At 42.8% G+C, this 19,145-nt stretch overlaps 1 protein-coding gene across 1 annotated transcript in view; it reads right to left on the bottom strand.

Annotated features, from left to right (window-relative positions):
* Nucleotides 1-352: 352 nt before the first annotated feature.
* ninj2 (ninjurin 2) overlaps nt 353-19,145 on the bottom strand; it is a 127,749-nt gene continuing 108,956 nt past the window's right edge. The window contains exon 4 of the mRNA XM_071331840.1: nt 353-1,503. Within this exon, the coding sequence (XP_071187941.1) occupies nt 1,355-1,503 (149 nt within the window). The 3' untranslated portion in view covers nt 353-1,354. The remainder of the gene's footprint in view (nt 1,504-19,145) is intronic.

Here is a 19,145-nt window from a genome sequence, read left to right on the forward strand (position 1 = left end):
ACCTCACCCCCCATACTGCTTTTATTTATTTACTTTTCTGCTCTTTTGCACACCAGTATCTCTTCTTGCACATGATCATCTGATGATTTATCACTCCAGTGTTAATCTGCTAAATTGTAATTATTCGATTTATTGCCTACCTCATGCCTTTTGCACACATTGTATATAGATTCTCTCTTTTTCTACCATGTTATTGACTTGTTTATTGTTTACTCCATGTGTAACTCTGTGTTGTCTGTTCACACTGCTATGCTTTATCTTGGCCAGGTCGCAGTTGCAAATGAGAACTTGTTCTCAACTAGCCTACCTGGTTAAATAAAGGTGAAATAAAAAAAATATAAAAAAAATTGCATTAGAGACACACTTTGGACACAGTGAGTATCCTTCTTTATTAGTCAAATAAAGACCACTAGTAGTCACTGTTTCCCCTTATATTATCTTTCCCCTTATATTATCTGAAGACCCTTATATTATCTTCCCCTTATATTATCTGAAGACCCTTATATTATCTTTCCCCTTATATTATCTTTCCCCTTATATTATCTTTCCCCTTATATTATCTGAAGACCCTTATATTATCTGAAGACCCTTATATTATCTGAAGACCCTTATTATATTATCTGAAGACCCATATATTATCTGAAGACCCTTATTATATTATCTGAAGACCCATATATTATCTGAAGACCCATTGGTCTGTAGCCATTCTTGGAAATCCCAGACCAAGGACATGCTTGAACATTGTTAAATTGTGGGAGGCAACCCATTTGTCTAGAGAGACTAATCTGTAGCCCAAACACTTGTCTTTCATTTGATTTCTGAGCCATACACATTAGAATAAGACAATTCTACTTTTTGACATTTAAAATGATTAATATCTTCCTTTTACAAATCTCTTCTGATAAAAAAAAAGTTACAATAGAAAACAATAATAAACCCGTATTGCCATGTTTTAAAAGATATATCGCTGAAGTATATCACTTTAGGTTTTGGGGTACAGGTCAGTATTCTGTCTAGGTTTTGGGGTACAGGTCAGTCTACTGTATAGGTTTTGGGGTACAGGCCAGTCTTCAGTCTGGGTTTTGGGGTAAAGGTCAGTATTCTGTCTAGGTTTTGGGGTACAGGCCAGTCTTCTGTCTAGGTTTTGGGGTACAGGCCAGTCTTCAGTCTAGGTTTTGGGTTACAGGCCAGTCTTCAGTCTAGGTTTTGGGGTACAGGCCAGTCTTCAGTCTAGGTTTTGGGGTACAGGCCAGTCTTCAGTCTAGGTTTTGGGGTACAGGCCAGTCTTCAGTCTAGGTTTTGGGGTACAGGCCAGTCTTCAGTCTAGGTTTTGGGGTACAGGCCAGTCTTCAGTCTAGGTTTTGGGGTACAGGCCAGTTTTCTGCACTCCAAATGCGGTGATGAAGATGTTGATGATGGTGGTGATGAAGACGAGGCCGGTGGCCACGTTGTTCATGATGTCCAGCTTCCTCTGGTTGGCTACGTCGTTCAGGTCCTTACGTGCTGGAACACACAGAGACAAACAGCGTTGTAACTGAGGCGAGATGCTATACCGCAGTGGTGCGTGGGTAATATCACTGAGGAAGCCAAGCCAGGAAACAAGACATATTATATCCTATGTTGTGATATTGCGTTGTTTGCTCTATAACCCATTCGTTCATACGCCACCGTGATACACAATAATATACAACAACAAAAAACAGTGGAGGAATAAATTAAACTACACATACGTTTGTTTCATCACAAAACCGGAGAGAAACATCTGTCAGGTGACGTCCACAAAGCAAATATTACATATAACAGTCATATGACCTGCAGCGTGGTCAAGCAAGTTCATGTTTTACAGTTTACTAAACAACTACTGGTTCAGAACAACAGAGTTACATCTTACAGCTACAGACATCTGGTTTAGAACTACAGAGTTACATCACGTCAGCTACAGACAACTGGTCTAGATCTACAGAGTTACATCACGTCAGCTACAGACAACTGGTTTAGATCTACAGAGTTACATCACGTCAGCTACAGACAACTGGTTTAGAACTACAGAGTTACATCAAGTCAGCTACAGACAACTGGTTTAGAACTACAGAGTTACATCACGTCAGCTACAGACAACTGGTTTAGAACTACAGAGTTACATCACGTCAGCTACAGACAACTGGTTTAGAACTACAGAGTTACATCACGTCAGCTACAGACAACTGGTTTAGAACTACAGAGTTACATCACGTCAGCTACAGACAACTGGTTTAGAACTACAGAGTTACATCACGTCAGCTACAGACAACGGGTTTAGAACTACAGAGTTACATCAAGTCAGCTACAGACAACTGGTTTAGAACTACAGAGTTACATCACGTCAGCTACAGACAACTGGTTTAGAACTACAGAGTTACATCACGTCAGCTACAGACAACTGGTTTAGAACTACAGAGTTACATCACGTCAGCTACAGACAACTGGTTTAGAACTACAGAGTTACATCACGTCAGCTACAGACAACTGGTTTAGAACTACAGAGTTACATCACGTCAGCTACAGACAACGGGTTTAGAACTACAGAGTTACATCACGTCAGCTACAGACAACTGGTTCAGAACTACAGAGTTACATCACGTCAGCTACAGACAACTGGTTTAGAACTACAGAGTTACATCACGTCAGCTACAGACAACGGGTTTAGAACTACAGAGTTACATCACGTCAGCTACAGACAACTGGTTTAGAACTACAGAGTTACATCACGTCAGCTACAGACAACTGGTTTAGATCTACAGAGTTACATCACGCCAGCTACAGACAACTGGTTTAGAACTACAGAGTTACATCACGTCAGCTACAGACAACTGGTTTAGAACTACAGCGTTACAGCTACAGACAACTGGTTTAGAACTACAGAGTTACATCACGTCAGCTACAGACAACTGGTTTAGAACTACAGAGTTACATCACGTCAGCTACAGACAACGGGTTTAGAACTACAGAGTTACATCAAGTCAACTACAGACAACTGGTTTAGAACTACAGAGTTACATCAAGTCAGCTACAGACAACTGGTTTAGAACTACAGAGTTACATCACGTCAGCTACAGACAACTGGTTTAGAACTACAGAGTTACATCACGTCAGCTACAGACAACTGGTTTAGAACTACAGAGTTACATCACGTCAGCTACAGACAACTGGTTTAGAACTACAGAGTTACATCACGTCAGCTACAGACAACGGGTTTAGAATTACAGAGTTACATCACGTCAGCTACAGACAACTGGTTTAGAACTACAGAGTTACATCAAGTCAGCTACAGACAACTGGTTTAGAACTACATAGTTACATCACGTCAGCTACAGACAACTGGTTTAGAACTACAGAGTTACATCACGTCAGCTACAGACAACTGGTTTAGAACTACAGAGTTACATCACGTCAGCTACAGACAACTGGTTTAGAACTACATAGTTACATCACGTCAGCTACAGACAACGGGTTTAGAATTACAGAGTTACATCACGTCAGCTACAGACAACTGGTTTAGAACTACAGAGTTACATCAAGTCAGCTACAGACAACTGGTTTAGAACTACAGAGTTACATCACGTCAGCTACAGACAACTGGTTTAGAACTACAGAGTTACATCACGTCAGCTACAGACAACTGGTTTAGAACTAGAGAGTTACATCACGTCAGCTACAGACAACTGGTTTAGAACTACAGAGTTACATCACGTCAGCTACAGACAACTGGTTTAGAACTACAGAGTTACATCACGTCAGCTACAGACAACGGGTTTAGAATTACAGAGTTACATCACGTCAGCTACAGACAACTGGTTTAGAACTACAGAGTTACATCAAGTCAGCTACAGACAACTGTTTTAGAACTACATAGTTACATCACGTCAGCTACAGACAACTGGTTTAGAACTACAGAGTTACATCACGTCAGCTACAGACAACTGGTTTAGAACTACAGAGTTACATCACGTCAGCTACAGACAACTGGTTTAGAACTACATAGTTACATCACGTCAGCTACAGACAACGGGTTTAGAATTACAGAGTTACATCACGTCAGCTACAGACAACTGGTTTAGAACTACAGAGTTACATCAAGTCAGCTACAGACAACTGGTTTAGAACTACATAGTTACATCACGTCAGCTACAGACAACTGGTTTAGAACTACAGAGTTACATCACGTCAGCTACAGACAACTGGTTTAGAACTAAAGAGTTACATCACGTCAGCTACAGACAACTGGTTTAGAACTACAGAGTTACATCACGTCAGCTACAGACAACTGGTTTAGAACTACAGAGTTACATCACGTCAGCTATAGACAACTGGTTTAGAACTACAGAGTTACATCACGTCAGCTACAGACAACTGGTTTAGAACTACAGAGTTACATCACGTCAGCTACAGACAACTGGTTTAGAACTACAGAGTTACATCAAGTCAGCTACAGACAACTGGTTTTGAACTACAGAGTTACATCACGTCAGCTACAGACAACTGGTTTAGAACTAAAGAGTTACATCACGTCAGCTACAGACAACTGGTTTAGAACTACAGAGTTACATCACATCAGCTACAGACAACTGGTTTAGAACTACAGAGTTACATCACGTCAGCTACAGACAACTGGTTTAGAACTACAGAGTTACATCACGTCAGCTACAGACAACTGGTTCAGAACTACAGACTTACATCACGTCAGCTACAGACAACTGGTTTAGAACTACGGAGTTACATCACGTCAGCTACAGACAACTGGTTTAGAACTACAGAGTTACATCACGTCAGCTACAGACAACTGGTTTAGAACTACAGAGTTACATCACGTCAGCTACAGACAACTGGTTTAGAACTACATAGTTACATCAAGTCAGCTACAGACAACTGGTTTAGAACTACAGAGTTACATCACGTCAGCTACAGACAACTGGTTTAGAACTACAGAGTTACATCACGTCAGCTACAGACAACTGGTTTAGAACTACATAGTTACATCAAGTCAGCTACAGACAACTGGTTTAGATCAACAGAGTTACATCAAGTCAGCTACAGACAACTGGTTTAGAACTACAGAGTTACATCAAGACAGCTACAGACAACTGGTTTAGAACTACAGAGTTACATCACGTCAGCTACAGACAACTGGTTTAGAACTACAGAGTTACATCAAGTCAGCTACAGATAACTGGCTCAGATCTACAGAGTTACATCAAGTCAGCTACAGACAACTGGTTTAGAACTACAGAGTTACATCAAGTCAGCTACAGACAACTGGTTTAGAACTACAGAGTTACATCAAGTCAGCTACAGACAACTGGTTTAGAACTACATAGTTACATCAAGTCAGCTACAGACAACTGGTTTAGAACTACAGAGTTACATCAAGTCAGCTACAGACAACTGGTTTAGAACTACAGAGTTACATCACGTCAGCTACAGACAACTGGTTTAGAACTACAGAGTTACATCAAGTCAGCTACAGACAACTGGTTTAGAACTACAGAGTTACATCACGTCAGCTACAGACAACTGGTTTAGAACTACAGAGTTACATCACGTCAGCTACAGACAACGGGTTTAGAACTACAGAGTTACATCACGTCAGCTACAGACAACTGGTTCAGAACTACAGAGTTACATCACGTCAGCTACAGACAACTGGTTTAGAACTACAGAGTTACATCACGTCAGCTACAGACAACGGGTTTAGAACTACAGAGTTACATCACGTCAGCTACAGACAACTGGTTTAGAACTACAGAGTTACATCACGTCAGCTACAGACAACTGGTTTAGATCTACAGAGTTACATCACGCCAGCTACAGACAACTGGTTTAGAACTACAGAGTTACATCACGTCAGCTACAGACAACTGGTTTAGAACTACAGCGTTACAGCTACAGACAACTGGTTTAGAACTACAGAGTTACATCACGTCAGCTACAGACAACTGGTTTAGAACTACAGAGTTACATCACGTCAGCTACAGACAACTGGTTTAGAACTACAGAGTTACATCACGTCAGCTACAGACAACGGGTTTAGAACTACAGAGTTACATCACGTCAGCTACAGACAACTGGTTCAGAACTACAGAGTTACATCACGTCAGCTACAGACAACTGGTTTAGAACTACAGAGTTACATCACGTCAGCTACAGACAACTGGTTTAGAACTACAGAGTTACATCACGTCAGCTACAGACAACTGGTTTAGAACTACAGAGTTACATCAAGTCAACTACAGACAACTGGTTTAGAACTACAGAGTTACATCAAGTCAGCTACAGACAACTGGTTTAGAACTACAGAGTTACATCACGTCAGCTACAGACAACTGGTTTAGAACTACAGAGTTACATCACGTCAGCTACAGACAACGGGTTTAGAATTACAGAGTTACATCACGTCAGCTACAGACAACTGGTTTAGAACTACAGAGTTACATCACGTCAGCTACAGACAACTGGTTTAGAACTACATAGTTACATCACGTCAGCTACAGACAACTGGTTTAGAACTACAGAGTTACATCACGTCAGCTACAGACAACTGGTTTAGAACTACAGAGTTACATCACGTCAGCTACAGACAACTGGTTTAGAACTACAGAGTTACATCACGTCAGCTACAGACAACTGGTTTAGAACTACAGAGTTACATCACGTCAGCTACAGACAACTGGTTTAGAACTACAGAGTTACATCACGTCAGCTACAGACAACTGGTTTAGAACTACAGAGTTACATCACGTCAGCTACAGACAACTGGTTCAGAACTACAGAGTTACATCACGTCAGCTACAGACAACTGGTTTTGAACTACAGAGTTACATCACGTCAGCTACAGACAACTGGTTTAGAACTAAAGAGTTACATCACGTCAGCTACAGACAACTGGTTTAGAACTACAGAGTTACATCATATCAGCTACAGACAACTGGTTTAGAACTACAGAGTTACATCACGTCAGCTACAGACAACTGGTTTAGAACTACAGAGTTACATCACGTCAGCTACAGACAACTGGTTCAGAACTACAGACTTACATCACGTCAGCTACAGACAACTGGTTTAGAACTACGGAGTTACATCACGTCAGCTACAGACAACTGGTTTAGAACTACAGAGTTACATCACGTCAGCTACAGACAACTGGTTTAGAACTACAGAGTTACATCACGTCAGCTACAGACAACTGGTTTAGAACTACATAGTTACATCAAGTCAGCTACAGACAACTGGTTTAGAACTACAGAGTTACATCACGTCAGCTACAGACAACTGGTTTAGAACTACAGAGTTACATCACGTCAGCTACAGACAACTGGTTTAGAACTACATAGTTACATCAAGTCAGCTACAGACAACTGGTTTAGATCTACAGAGTTACATCAAGTCAGCTACAGACAACTGGTTTAGAACTACAGAGTTACATCAAGACAGCTACAGACAACTGGTTTAGAACTACAGAGTTACATCACGTCAGCTACAGACAACTGGTTTAGAACTACAGAGTTACATCAAGTCAGCTACAGATAACTGGCTCAGATCTACAGAGTTACATCAAGTCAGCTACAGACAACTGGTTTAGAACTACAGAGTTACATCAAGTCAGCTACAGACAACTGGTTTAGAACTACAGAGTTACATCAAGTCAGCTACAGACAACTGGTTTAGAACTACATAGTTACATCAAGTCAGCTACAGACAACTGGTTTAGAACTACAGAGTTACATCACGTCAGCTACAGACAACTGGTTTAGAACTACAGAGTTACATCAAGTCAGCTACAGACAACTGGTTTAGAACTACAGCGTTACAGCTACAGACAACTGGTTTAGAACTACAGAGTTACATCACGTCAGCTACAGACAACTGGTTTAGAACTACAGAGTTACATCACGTCAGCTACAGACAACTGGTTTAGAACTACAGAGTTACATCACGTCAGCTACAGACAACGGGTTTAGAACTACAGAGTTACATCACGTCAGCTACAGACAACTGGTTCAGAACTACAGAGTTACATCACGTCAGCTACAGACAACTGGTTTAGAACTACAGAGTTACATCACGTCAGCTACAGACAACTGGTTTAGAACTACAGAGTTACATCACGTCAGCTACAGACAACTGGTTTAGAACTACAGAGTTACATCAAGTCAACTACAGACAACTGGTTTAGAACTACAGAGTTACATCAAGTCAGCTACAGACAACTGGTTTAGAACTACAGAGTTACATCACGTCAGCTACAGACAACTGGTTTAGAACTACAGAGTTACATCACGTCAGCTACAGACAACGGGTTTAGAATTACAGAGTTACATCACGTCAGCTACAGACAACTGGTTTAGAACTACAGAGTTACATCACGTCAGCTACAGACAACTGGTTTAGAACTACATAGTTACATCACGTCAGCTACAGACAACTGGTTTAGAACTACAGAGTTACATCACGTCAGCTACAGACAACTGGTTTAGAACTACAGAGTTACATCACGTCAGCTACAGACAACTGGTTTAGAACTACAGAGTTACATCACGTCAGCTACAGACAACTGGTTTAGAACTACAGAGTTACATCACGTCAGCTACAGACAACTGGTTTAGAACTACAGAGTTACATCACGTCAGCTACAGACAACTGGTTTAGAACTACAGAGTTACATCACGTCAGCTACAGACAACTGGTTCAGAACTACAGAGTTACATCACGTCAGCTACAGACAACTGGTTTTGAACTACAGAGTTACATCACGTCAGCTACAGACAACTGGTTTAGAACTAAAGAGTTACATCACGTCAGCTACAGACAACTGGTTTAGAACTACAGAGTTACATCACGTCAGCTACAGACAACTGGTTTAGAACTACAGAGTTACATCACGTCAGCTACAGACAACTGGTTTAGAACTACAGAGTTACATCACGTCAGCTACAGACAACTGGTTCAGAACTACAGACTTACATCACGTCAGCTACAGACAACTGGTTTAGAACTACGGAGTTACATCACGTCAGCTACAGACAACTGGTTTAGAACTACAGAGTTACATCACGTCAGCTACAGACAACTGGTTTAGAACTACAGAGTTACATCACGTCAGCTACAGACAACTGGTTTAGAACTACATAGTTACATCAAGTCAGCTACAGACAACTGGTTTAGAACTACATAGTTACATCAAGTCAGCTACAGACAACTGGTTTAGAACTACAGAGTTACATCAAGACAGCTACAGACAACTGGTTTAGAACTACAGAGTTACATCACGTCAGCTACAGACAACTGGTTTAGAACTACAGAGTTACATCAAGTCAGCTACAGATAACTGGCTCAGATCTACAGAGTTACATCAAGTCAGCTACAGACAACTGGTTTAGAACTACAGAGTTACATCAAGTCAGCTACAGACAACTGGTTTAGAACTACAGAGTTACATCAAGTCAGCTACAGACAACTGGTTTAGAACTACATAGTTACATCAAGTCAGCTACAGACAACTGGTTTAGAACTACAGAGTTACATCACGTCAGCTATAGACAACTGGTTTAGAACTACAGAGTTACATCACGTCAGCTACAGACAACTGGTTTAGAACTACAGAGTTACATCACGTCAGCTACAGACAACTGGTTTAGAACTACAGAGTTACATCACGTCAGCTACAGACAACTGGTTTTGAACTACAGAGTTACATCACGTCAGCTACAGACAACTGGTTTAGAACTAAAGAGTTACATCACGTCAGCTACAGACAACTGGTTTAGAACTACAGAGTTACATCACATCAGCTACAGACAACTGGTTTAGAACTACAGAGTTACATCACGTCAGCTACAGACAACTGGTTTAGAACTACAGAGTTACATCACGTCAGCTACAGACAACTGGTTCAGAACTACAGACTTACATCACGTCAGCTACAGACAACTGGTTTAGAACTACGGAGTTACATCACGTCAGCTACAGACAACTGTCTTAGAACTACAGAGTTACATCACGTCAGCTACAGACAACTGGTTTAGAACTACAGAGTTACATCACGTCAGCTACAGACAACTGGTTTAGAACTACATAGTTACATCAAGTCAGCTACAGACAACTGGTTTAGAACTACAGAGTTACATCACGTCAGCTACAGACAACTGGTTTAGAACTACAGAGTTACATCACGTCAGCTACAGACAACTGGTTTAGAACTACATAGTTACATCAAGTCAGCTACAGACAACTGGTTTAGATCTACAGAGTTACATCAAGTCAGCTACAGACAACTGGTTTAGAACTACAGAGTTACATCAAGACAGCTACAGACAACTGGTTTAGAACTACAGAGTTACATCACGTCAGCTACAGACAACTGGTTTAGAACTACAGAGTTACATCAAGTCAGCTACAGATAACTGGCTCAGATCTACAGAGTTACATCAAGTCAGCTACAGACAACTGGTTTAGAACTACAGAGTTACATCAAGTCAGCTACAGACAACTGGTTTAGAACTACAGAGTTACATCAAGTCAGCTACAGACAACTGGTTTAGAACTACATAGTTACATCAAGTCAGCTACAGACAACTGGTTTAGAACTACAGAGTTACATCAAGTCAGCTACAGACAACTGGTTTAGAACTACAGAGTTACATCACGTCAGCTACAGACAACTGGTTTAGAACTACAGAGTTACATCAAGTCAGCTACAGACAACTGGTTTAGAACTACAGAGTTACATCACGTCAGCTACAGACAACTGGTTTAGAACTACAGAGTTACATCACGTCAGCTACAGACAACGGGTTTAGAACTACAGAGTTACATCACGTCAGCTACAGACAACTGGTTCAGAACTACAGAGTTACATCACGTCAGCTACAGACAACTGGTTTAGAACTACAGAGTTACATCACGTCAGCTACAGACAACGGGTTTAGAACTACAGAGTTACATCACGTCAGCTACAGACAACTGGTTTAGAACTACAGAGTTACATCACGTCAGCTACAGACAACTGGTTTAGATCTACAGAGTTACATCACGCCAGCTACAGACAACTGGTTTAGAACTACAGAGTTACATCACGTCAGCTACAGACAACTGGTTTAGAACTACAGCGTTACAGCTACAGACAACTGGTTTAGAACTACAGAGTTACATCACGTCAGCTACAGACAACTGGTTTAGAACTACAGAGTTACATCACGTCAGCTACAGACAACTGGTTTAGAACTACAGAGTTACATCACGTCAGCTACAGACAACGGGTTTAGAACTACAGAGTTACATCACGTCAGCTACAGACAACTGGTTCAGAACTACAGAGTTACATCACGTCAGCTACAGACAACTGGTTTAGAACTACAGAGTTACATCACGTCAGCTACAGACAACTGGTTTAGAACTACAGAGTTACATCACGTCAGCTACAGACAACTGGTTTAGAACTACAGAGTTACATCAAGTCAACTACAGACAACTGGTTTAGAACTACAGAGTTACATCAAGTCAGCTACAGACAACTGGTTTAGAACTACAGAGTTACATCACGTCAGCTACAGACAACTGGTTTAGAACTACAGAGTTACATCACGTCAGCTACAGACAACGGGTTTAGAATTACAGAGTTACATCACGTCAGCTACAGACAACTGGTTTAGAACTACAGAGTTACATCACGTCAGCTACAGACAACTGGTTTAGAACTACATAGTTACATCACGTCAGCTACAGACAACTGGTTTAGAACTACAGAGTTACATCACGTCAGCTACAGACAACTGGTTTAGAACTACAGAGTTACATCACGTCAGCTACAGACAACTGGTTTAGAACTACAGAGTTACATCACGTCAGCTACAGACAACTGGTTTAGAACTAGAGAGTTACATCACGTCAGCTACAGACAACTGGTTTAGAACTACAGAGTTACATCACGTCAGCTACAGACAACTGGTTTAGAACTACAGAGTTACATCACGTCAGCTACAGACAACTGGTTCAGAACTACAGAGTTACATCACGTCAGCTACAGACAACTGGTTTTGAACTACAGAGTTACATCACGTCAGCTACAGACAACTGGTTTAGAACTAAAGAGTTACATCACGTCAGCTACAGACAACTGGTTTAGAACTACAGAGTTACATCACGTCAGCTACAGACAACTGGTTTAGAACTACAGAGTTACATCACGTCAGCTACAGACAACTGGTTTAGAACTACAGAGTTACATCACGTCAGCTACAGACAACGGGTTTAGAACTACAGAGTTACATCACGTCAGCTACAGACAACTGGTTCAGAACTACAGAGTTACATCACGTCAGCTACAGACAACTGGTTTAGAACTACAGAGTTACATCACGTCAGCTACAGACAACTGGTTTAGAACTACAGAGTTACATCACGTCAGCTACAGACAACTGGTTTAGAACTACAGAGTTACATCAAGTCAACTACAGACAACTGGTTTAGAACTACAGAGTTACATCAAGTCAGCTACAGACAACTGGTTTAGAACTACAGAGTTACATCACGTCAGCTACAGACAACTGGTTTAGAACTACAGAGTTACATCACGTCAGCTACAGACAACGGGTTTAGAATTACAGAGTTACATCACGTCAGCTACAGACAACTGGTTTAGAACTACAGAGTTACATCACGTCAGCTACAGACAACTGGTTTAGAACTACATAGTTACATCACGTCAGCTACAGACAACTGGTTTAGAACTACAGAGTTACATCACGTCAGCTACAGACAACTGGTTTAGAACTACAGAGTTACATCACGTCAGCTACAGACAACTGGTTTAGAACTACAGAGTTACATCACGTCAGCTACAGACAACTGGTTTAGAACTACAGAGTTACATCACGTCAGCTACAGACAACTGGTTTAGAACTACAGAGTTACATCACGTCAGCTACAGACAACTGGTTTAGAACTACAGAGTTACATCACGTCAGCTACAGACAACTGGTTCAGAACTACAGAGTTACATCACGTCAGCTACAGACAACTGGTTTTGAACTACAGAGTTACATCACGTCAGCTACAGACAACTGGTTTAGAACTAAAGAGTTACATCACGTCAGCTACAGACAACTGGTTTAGAACTACAGAGTTACATCATATCAGCTACAGACAACTGGTTTAGAACTACAGAGTTACATCACGTCAGCTACAGACAACTGGTTTAGAACTACAGAGTTACATCACGTCAGCTACAGACAACTGGTTCAGAACTACAGACTTACATCACGTCAGCTACAGACAACTGGTTTAGAACTACGGAGTTACATCACGTCAGCTACAGACAACTGGTTTAGAACTACAGAGTTACATCACGTCAGCTACAGACAACTGGTTTAGAACTACAGAGTTACATCACGTCAGCTACAGACAACTGGTTTAGAACTACATAGTTACATCAAGTCAGCTACAGACAACTGGTTTAGAACTACAGAGTTACATCACGTCAGCTACAGACAACTGGTTTAGAACTACAGAGTTACATCACGTCAGCTACAGACAACTGGTTTAGAACTACATAGTTACATCAAGTCAGCTACAGACAACTGGTTTAGATCTACAGAGTTACATCAAGTCAGCTACAGACAACTGGTTTAGAACTACAGAGTTACATCAAGACAGCTACAGACAACTGGTTTAGAACTACAGAGTTACATCACGTCAGCTACAGACAACTGGTTTAGAACTGCAGAGTTACATCAAGTCAGCTACAGATAACTGGCTCAGATCTACAGAGTTACATCAAGTCAGCTACAGACAACTGGTTTAGAACTACAGAGTTACATCAAGTCAGCTACAGACAACTGGTTTAGAACTACAGAGTTACATCAAGTCAGCTACAGACAACTGGTTTAGAACTACATAGTTACATCAAGTCAGCTACAGACAACTGGTTTAGAACTACAGAGTTACATCACGTCAGCTACAGACAACTGGTTTAGAACTACAGAGTTACATCAAGTCAGCTACAGACAACTGGTTTAGAACTACAGAGTTACATCACGTCAGCTACAGACAACTGGTTTAGAACTACAGAGTTACATCACGTCAGCTACAGACAACTGGTTTAGAACTACAGAGTTACATCACGTCAGCTACAGACAACTGGTTTAGATCTACAGAGTTACATCACGTCAGCTACAGACAACTGATTTAGATCTACAGAGTTACATCACGTCAGCTACAGACAACTGGAGCCCTGCCTTTATTTTTTGACCCTACTTGTGGACTAGTTGAATACCTATGCCTTCCTCCTCTCTTTCATGTTGGCTAAACGGTCCATGGCGCTGTACACTTTTAGTTTTTGTTTTCACAGGCTACCTCGCTAAAATGCTTGCCAGCCTAACTTCCTCGCATGGGTAACAATGAACCAGCTAAGTTAGCTGGCTAGTTAACGTGATTCTACTTAACTTCCTCGCATGGGCAACAATGAACCAGCTAAGTTAGCTGGCTAGTTAACGTGATTCTACTTAACTTCCTCGCATGGGCAACAATGAACCAGCTAAGTTAGCTGGCTAGTTAACGTGATTCTACTTAACTTCCTCGCATGGGCAACAATGAACCAGCTAAGTTAGCTGGCTAGTTAACGTGATTCTACTAGACTACATCCAGGCTACATATTGAACATCAATGGTCTCAAGCCAGTGGCAGCAGCTACTCTTCCTGGGGTCTGGATACATGCATTTATGGTTAGATCAGCATCGCCGTCATAATCATTGGTCTGTACAGAGAATTAAGTCAAAACCAGAAGTCCAAATCCCCATCTCCATCTATGGCTTAGGAACGAGTTGATTTAGCAAGCTAACCAGTGCAGGACATCAACACAGACAGACCAGAAACAGACACGTTTTTCTGACAATGATGACATTTTGCATAGGATGTGATTTGATTGGTGTGAAGCCAAATCCAAACTGTCCTCCCGTGGGGGGAGTTTTGCTGCGCCATGACAACACATTGTTTAGCTCATCTCAACGCCGATTGGCTAATTATTTCTTCTTCTTTTTTAATCAAGGGAGGCGACACGCTTGATGTCATCAATGAATGAAACGCTAGAGCGGCAACATGTTATTTAGTTCCAGACAGCATCAGATACATGGTCTACACATACTGAGACAGAGGGGTGCTGTTTCACTGTCCAGACAGCATCAGATACATGGTCTACATATACTGAGACAGAGGGGTGCTGTTTCACTGTCCAGACAGCATCAGATACATGGTCTACACATACTGAGACAGAGGGGTGCTGTTTCACTGTCCAGACAGCATCAGATACATGGTCTACACATACTGAGACAGAGGGGGAGCTGTTTCACTGTCCAGACAGCATCAGATACATGGTCTACACATACTGAGACAGAGGGGAGCTGTTTCACTGTCCAGACAGCATCAGATACATGGTCTACACATACTGAGACAGAGGGGAGCTGTTTCACTGTCCAGACAGCATCAGATACATGGTCTACACATACTGAGACAGAGGGGTGCTGTTTCACTGTCCAGACAGCATCAGATACATGGTCTACACATACTGAGACAGAGGGGAGCTGTTTCACTGTCCAGACAGCATCAGATACATGGTCTACACACACTGAGACAGAGGGGCGCTGTTTCACTGTCCAGACAGCATCAGATACATGGTCTACACACACTGAGACAGAGGGGAGCTGTTTCACTGTCCAGACAGCATCAGATACATGGTCTACACACACTGAGACAGAGAGGTGCTGTTTCACTGTCCAGACAGCATCAGATACATGGTCTACACATACTGAGACAGAGAGGTGCTGTTTCACTGTCCAGACAGCATCAGATACATGGTCTACACATACTGAGACAGAGAGGTGCTGTTTCACTGTCCAGACAGCATCAGATACATGGGCTACACATACTGAGACAGAGGGGAGCTGTTTCACTGTCCAGACAGCATCAGATACATGGTCTACACATACTGAGACAGAGGGGAGCTGTTTCACTGTCCAGACAGCATCAGATACATGGTCTACACACACTGAGACAGAGGGGAGCTGTTTCACTGTCCAGACAGCATCAGATACATGGTCTACACATACTGAGACAGAGGGGTGCTGTTTCACTGTCCAGACTGCATCAGATACATGGTCTACACATACTGAGACAGAGAGGTGCTGTTTCACTGTCCAGACAGCATCAGATACATGGTCTACACATACTGAGACAGAGGGGCGCTGTTTCACTGTCCAGACAGCATCAGATACATGGTCTACACATACTGAGACAGAGGGGGAGCTGTTTCACTGTCCAGACAGCATCAGATACATGGTCTACACATACTGAGACAGAGGGGCGCTGTTTCACTGTCCAGACAGCATCAGATACATGGTCTACACATACTGAGACAGAGGGGTGCTGTTTCACTGTCCAGACAGCATCAGATACATGGTCTACACATACTGAGACAGAGGGGAGCTGTTTCACTGTCCAGACAGCATCAGATAGATGGTCTACACATACTGAGACAGAGGGGCGCTGTTTCACTGTCCAGACGGCATCAGATACATGGTCTACACATACTGAGACAGAGGGGTGCTGTTTCACTGTCCAGACAGCATCAGATACATGGTCTACACATACTGAGACAGAGGGGGAGCTGTTTCACTGTCCAGACAGCATCAGATACATGGTCTACACATACTGAGACAGAGGGGTGCTGTTTCACTGTCCAGACAGCATCAGATACATGGTCTACACATACTGAGACAGAGGGGCGCTGTTTCACTGTCCAGACAGCATCAGATACATGGTCTACACATACTGAGACAGAGGGGTGCTGTTTCACTGTCCAGACAGCATCAGATACATGGTCTACACATACTGAGACAGAGGGGCGCTGTTTCACTGTCCAGACAGCATCAGATACATGGTCTACACATACTGAGACAGAGGGGCGCTGTTTCACTGTCCAGACAGCATCAGATACATGGTCTACACACACTGAGACAGAGGGGAGCTGTTTCACTGTCCAGACAGCATCAGATACATGGTCTACACACACTGAGACAGAGGGGAGCTGTTTCACTGTCCAGACAGCATCAGATACATGGTCTACACACACTGAGACAGAGAGGTGCTGTTTCACTGTCCAGACAGCATCAGATACATGGTCTACACATACTGAGACAGAGGGGGAGCTGTTTCACTGTCCAGACAGCATCAGATACATGGTCTACACATACTGAGACAGAGGGGAGCTGTTTCACTGTCCAGACAGCATCAGATACATGGTCTACACATACTGAGACAGAGGGGTGCTGTTTCACTGTCCAGACAGCATCAGATACATGGTCTACACATACTGAGACAGAGGGGTGCTGTTTCACTGTCCAGACAGCATCAGATACATGGTCTACACATACTGAGACAGAGGGGGAGCTGTTTCACTGTCCAGACAGCATCAGATACATGGTCTACACATACTGAGACAGAGGGGAGCTGTTTCACTGTCCAGACAGCATCAGATACATGGGCTACACACACTGAGACAGAGGGGCGCTGTTTCACTGTCCAGACAGCATCAGATACATGGTCTACACATACTGAGACAGAGGGGTGCTGTTTCACTGTCCAGACAGCATCAGATACATGGTCTACACATACTGAGACAGAGGGGGAGCTGTTTCACTGTCCAGACAGCATCAGATACATGGTCTACACATACTGAGACAGAGGGGGAGCTGTTTCACTGTCCAGACAGCATCAGATACATGGTCTACACATACTGAGACAGAGGGGCGCTGTTTCACTGTCCAGACAGCATCAGATACATGGTCTACACATACTGAGACAGAGGGGAGCTGTTTCACTGTCCAGACAGCATCAGATACATGGTCTACACATACTGAGACAGAGGGGCGCTGTTTCACTGTCCAGACAGCATCAGATACATGGTCTACACATACTGAGACAGAGGGGCGCTGTTTCACTGTCCAGACAGCATCAGATACATGGTCTACACATACTGAGACAGAGAGGTGCTGTTTCACTGTCCAGACAGCATCAGATACATGGTCTACACATACTGAGACAGAGGGGAGCTGTTTCACTGTCCAGACAGCATCAGATACATGGTCTACACATACTGAGACAGAGGGGCGCTGTTTCACTGTCCAGACAGCATCAGATACATGGTCTACACATACTGAGACAGAGGGGAGCTGTTTCACTGTCCAGACAGCATCAGATACATGGTCTACACATACTGAGACAGAGGGGCGCTGTTTCACTGTCCAGACAGCATCAGATACATGGTCTACACATACTGAGACAGAGGGGAGCTGTTTCACTGTCCAGACAGCATCAGATACATGGTCTACACATACTTAGACAGAGGGGAGCTGTTTCACTGTCCAGACAGCATCAGATACATGGTCTACACATACTGAGACAGAGTGGAGCTGTTTCACTGTCCAGACAGCATCAGATAGATGGTCTACACACACTGAGACAGAGGGGCGCTGTTTCACTGTCCAGACAGCATCAGATAGATGGTCTACACATACTGAGACAGAGGGGCTCTGTTTCACTGTCCAGACAGCATCAGATACATGGTCTACACATACTGAGACAGAGAGGTGCTGTTTCACTGTCCAGACAGCATCAGATACATGGTCTACACATACTGAGACAGAGGGGCGCTGTTTCACTGTCCAGACAGCATCAGATACATGGTCTACACATACTGAGACAGAAGGGGGGCTGTTTCACTGTCCAGACAGCATCAGATACATGGTCTACACATACTGAGACAGAGGGGGAGCTGTTTCACTGTCCAGACAGCATCAGATACATGGTCTACACATACTGAGACAGAGGGGAGCTGTTTCACTGTCCAGACAGCATCAGATACATGGTCTACACATACTGAGACAGAGGGGAGCTGTTTCACTGTCCAGACAGCATCAGATACATGGTCTACACATACTGAGACAGAGGGGAGCTGTTTCACTGTCCAGACAGCATCAGATACATGGTCTACACATACTGAGACAGAGGGGAGCTGTTTCACTGTCCAGACAGCATCAGATACATGGTCTACACATACTGAG

The sequence above is a fragment of the Salvelinus alpinus genome, chromosome 11, assembly GCF_045679555.1.
Source record: "Salvelinus alpinus chromosome 11, SLU_Salpinus.1, whole genome shotgun sequence".
NCBI classification, from domain to species: Eukaryota; Metazoa; Chordata; class Actinopteri; order Salmoniformes; family Salmonidae; genus Salvelinus; species Salvelinus alpinus.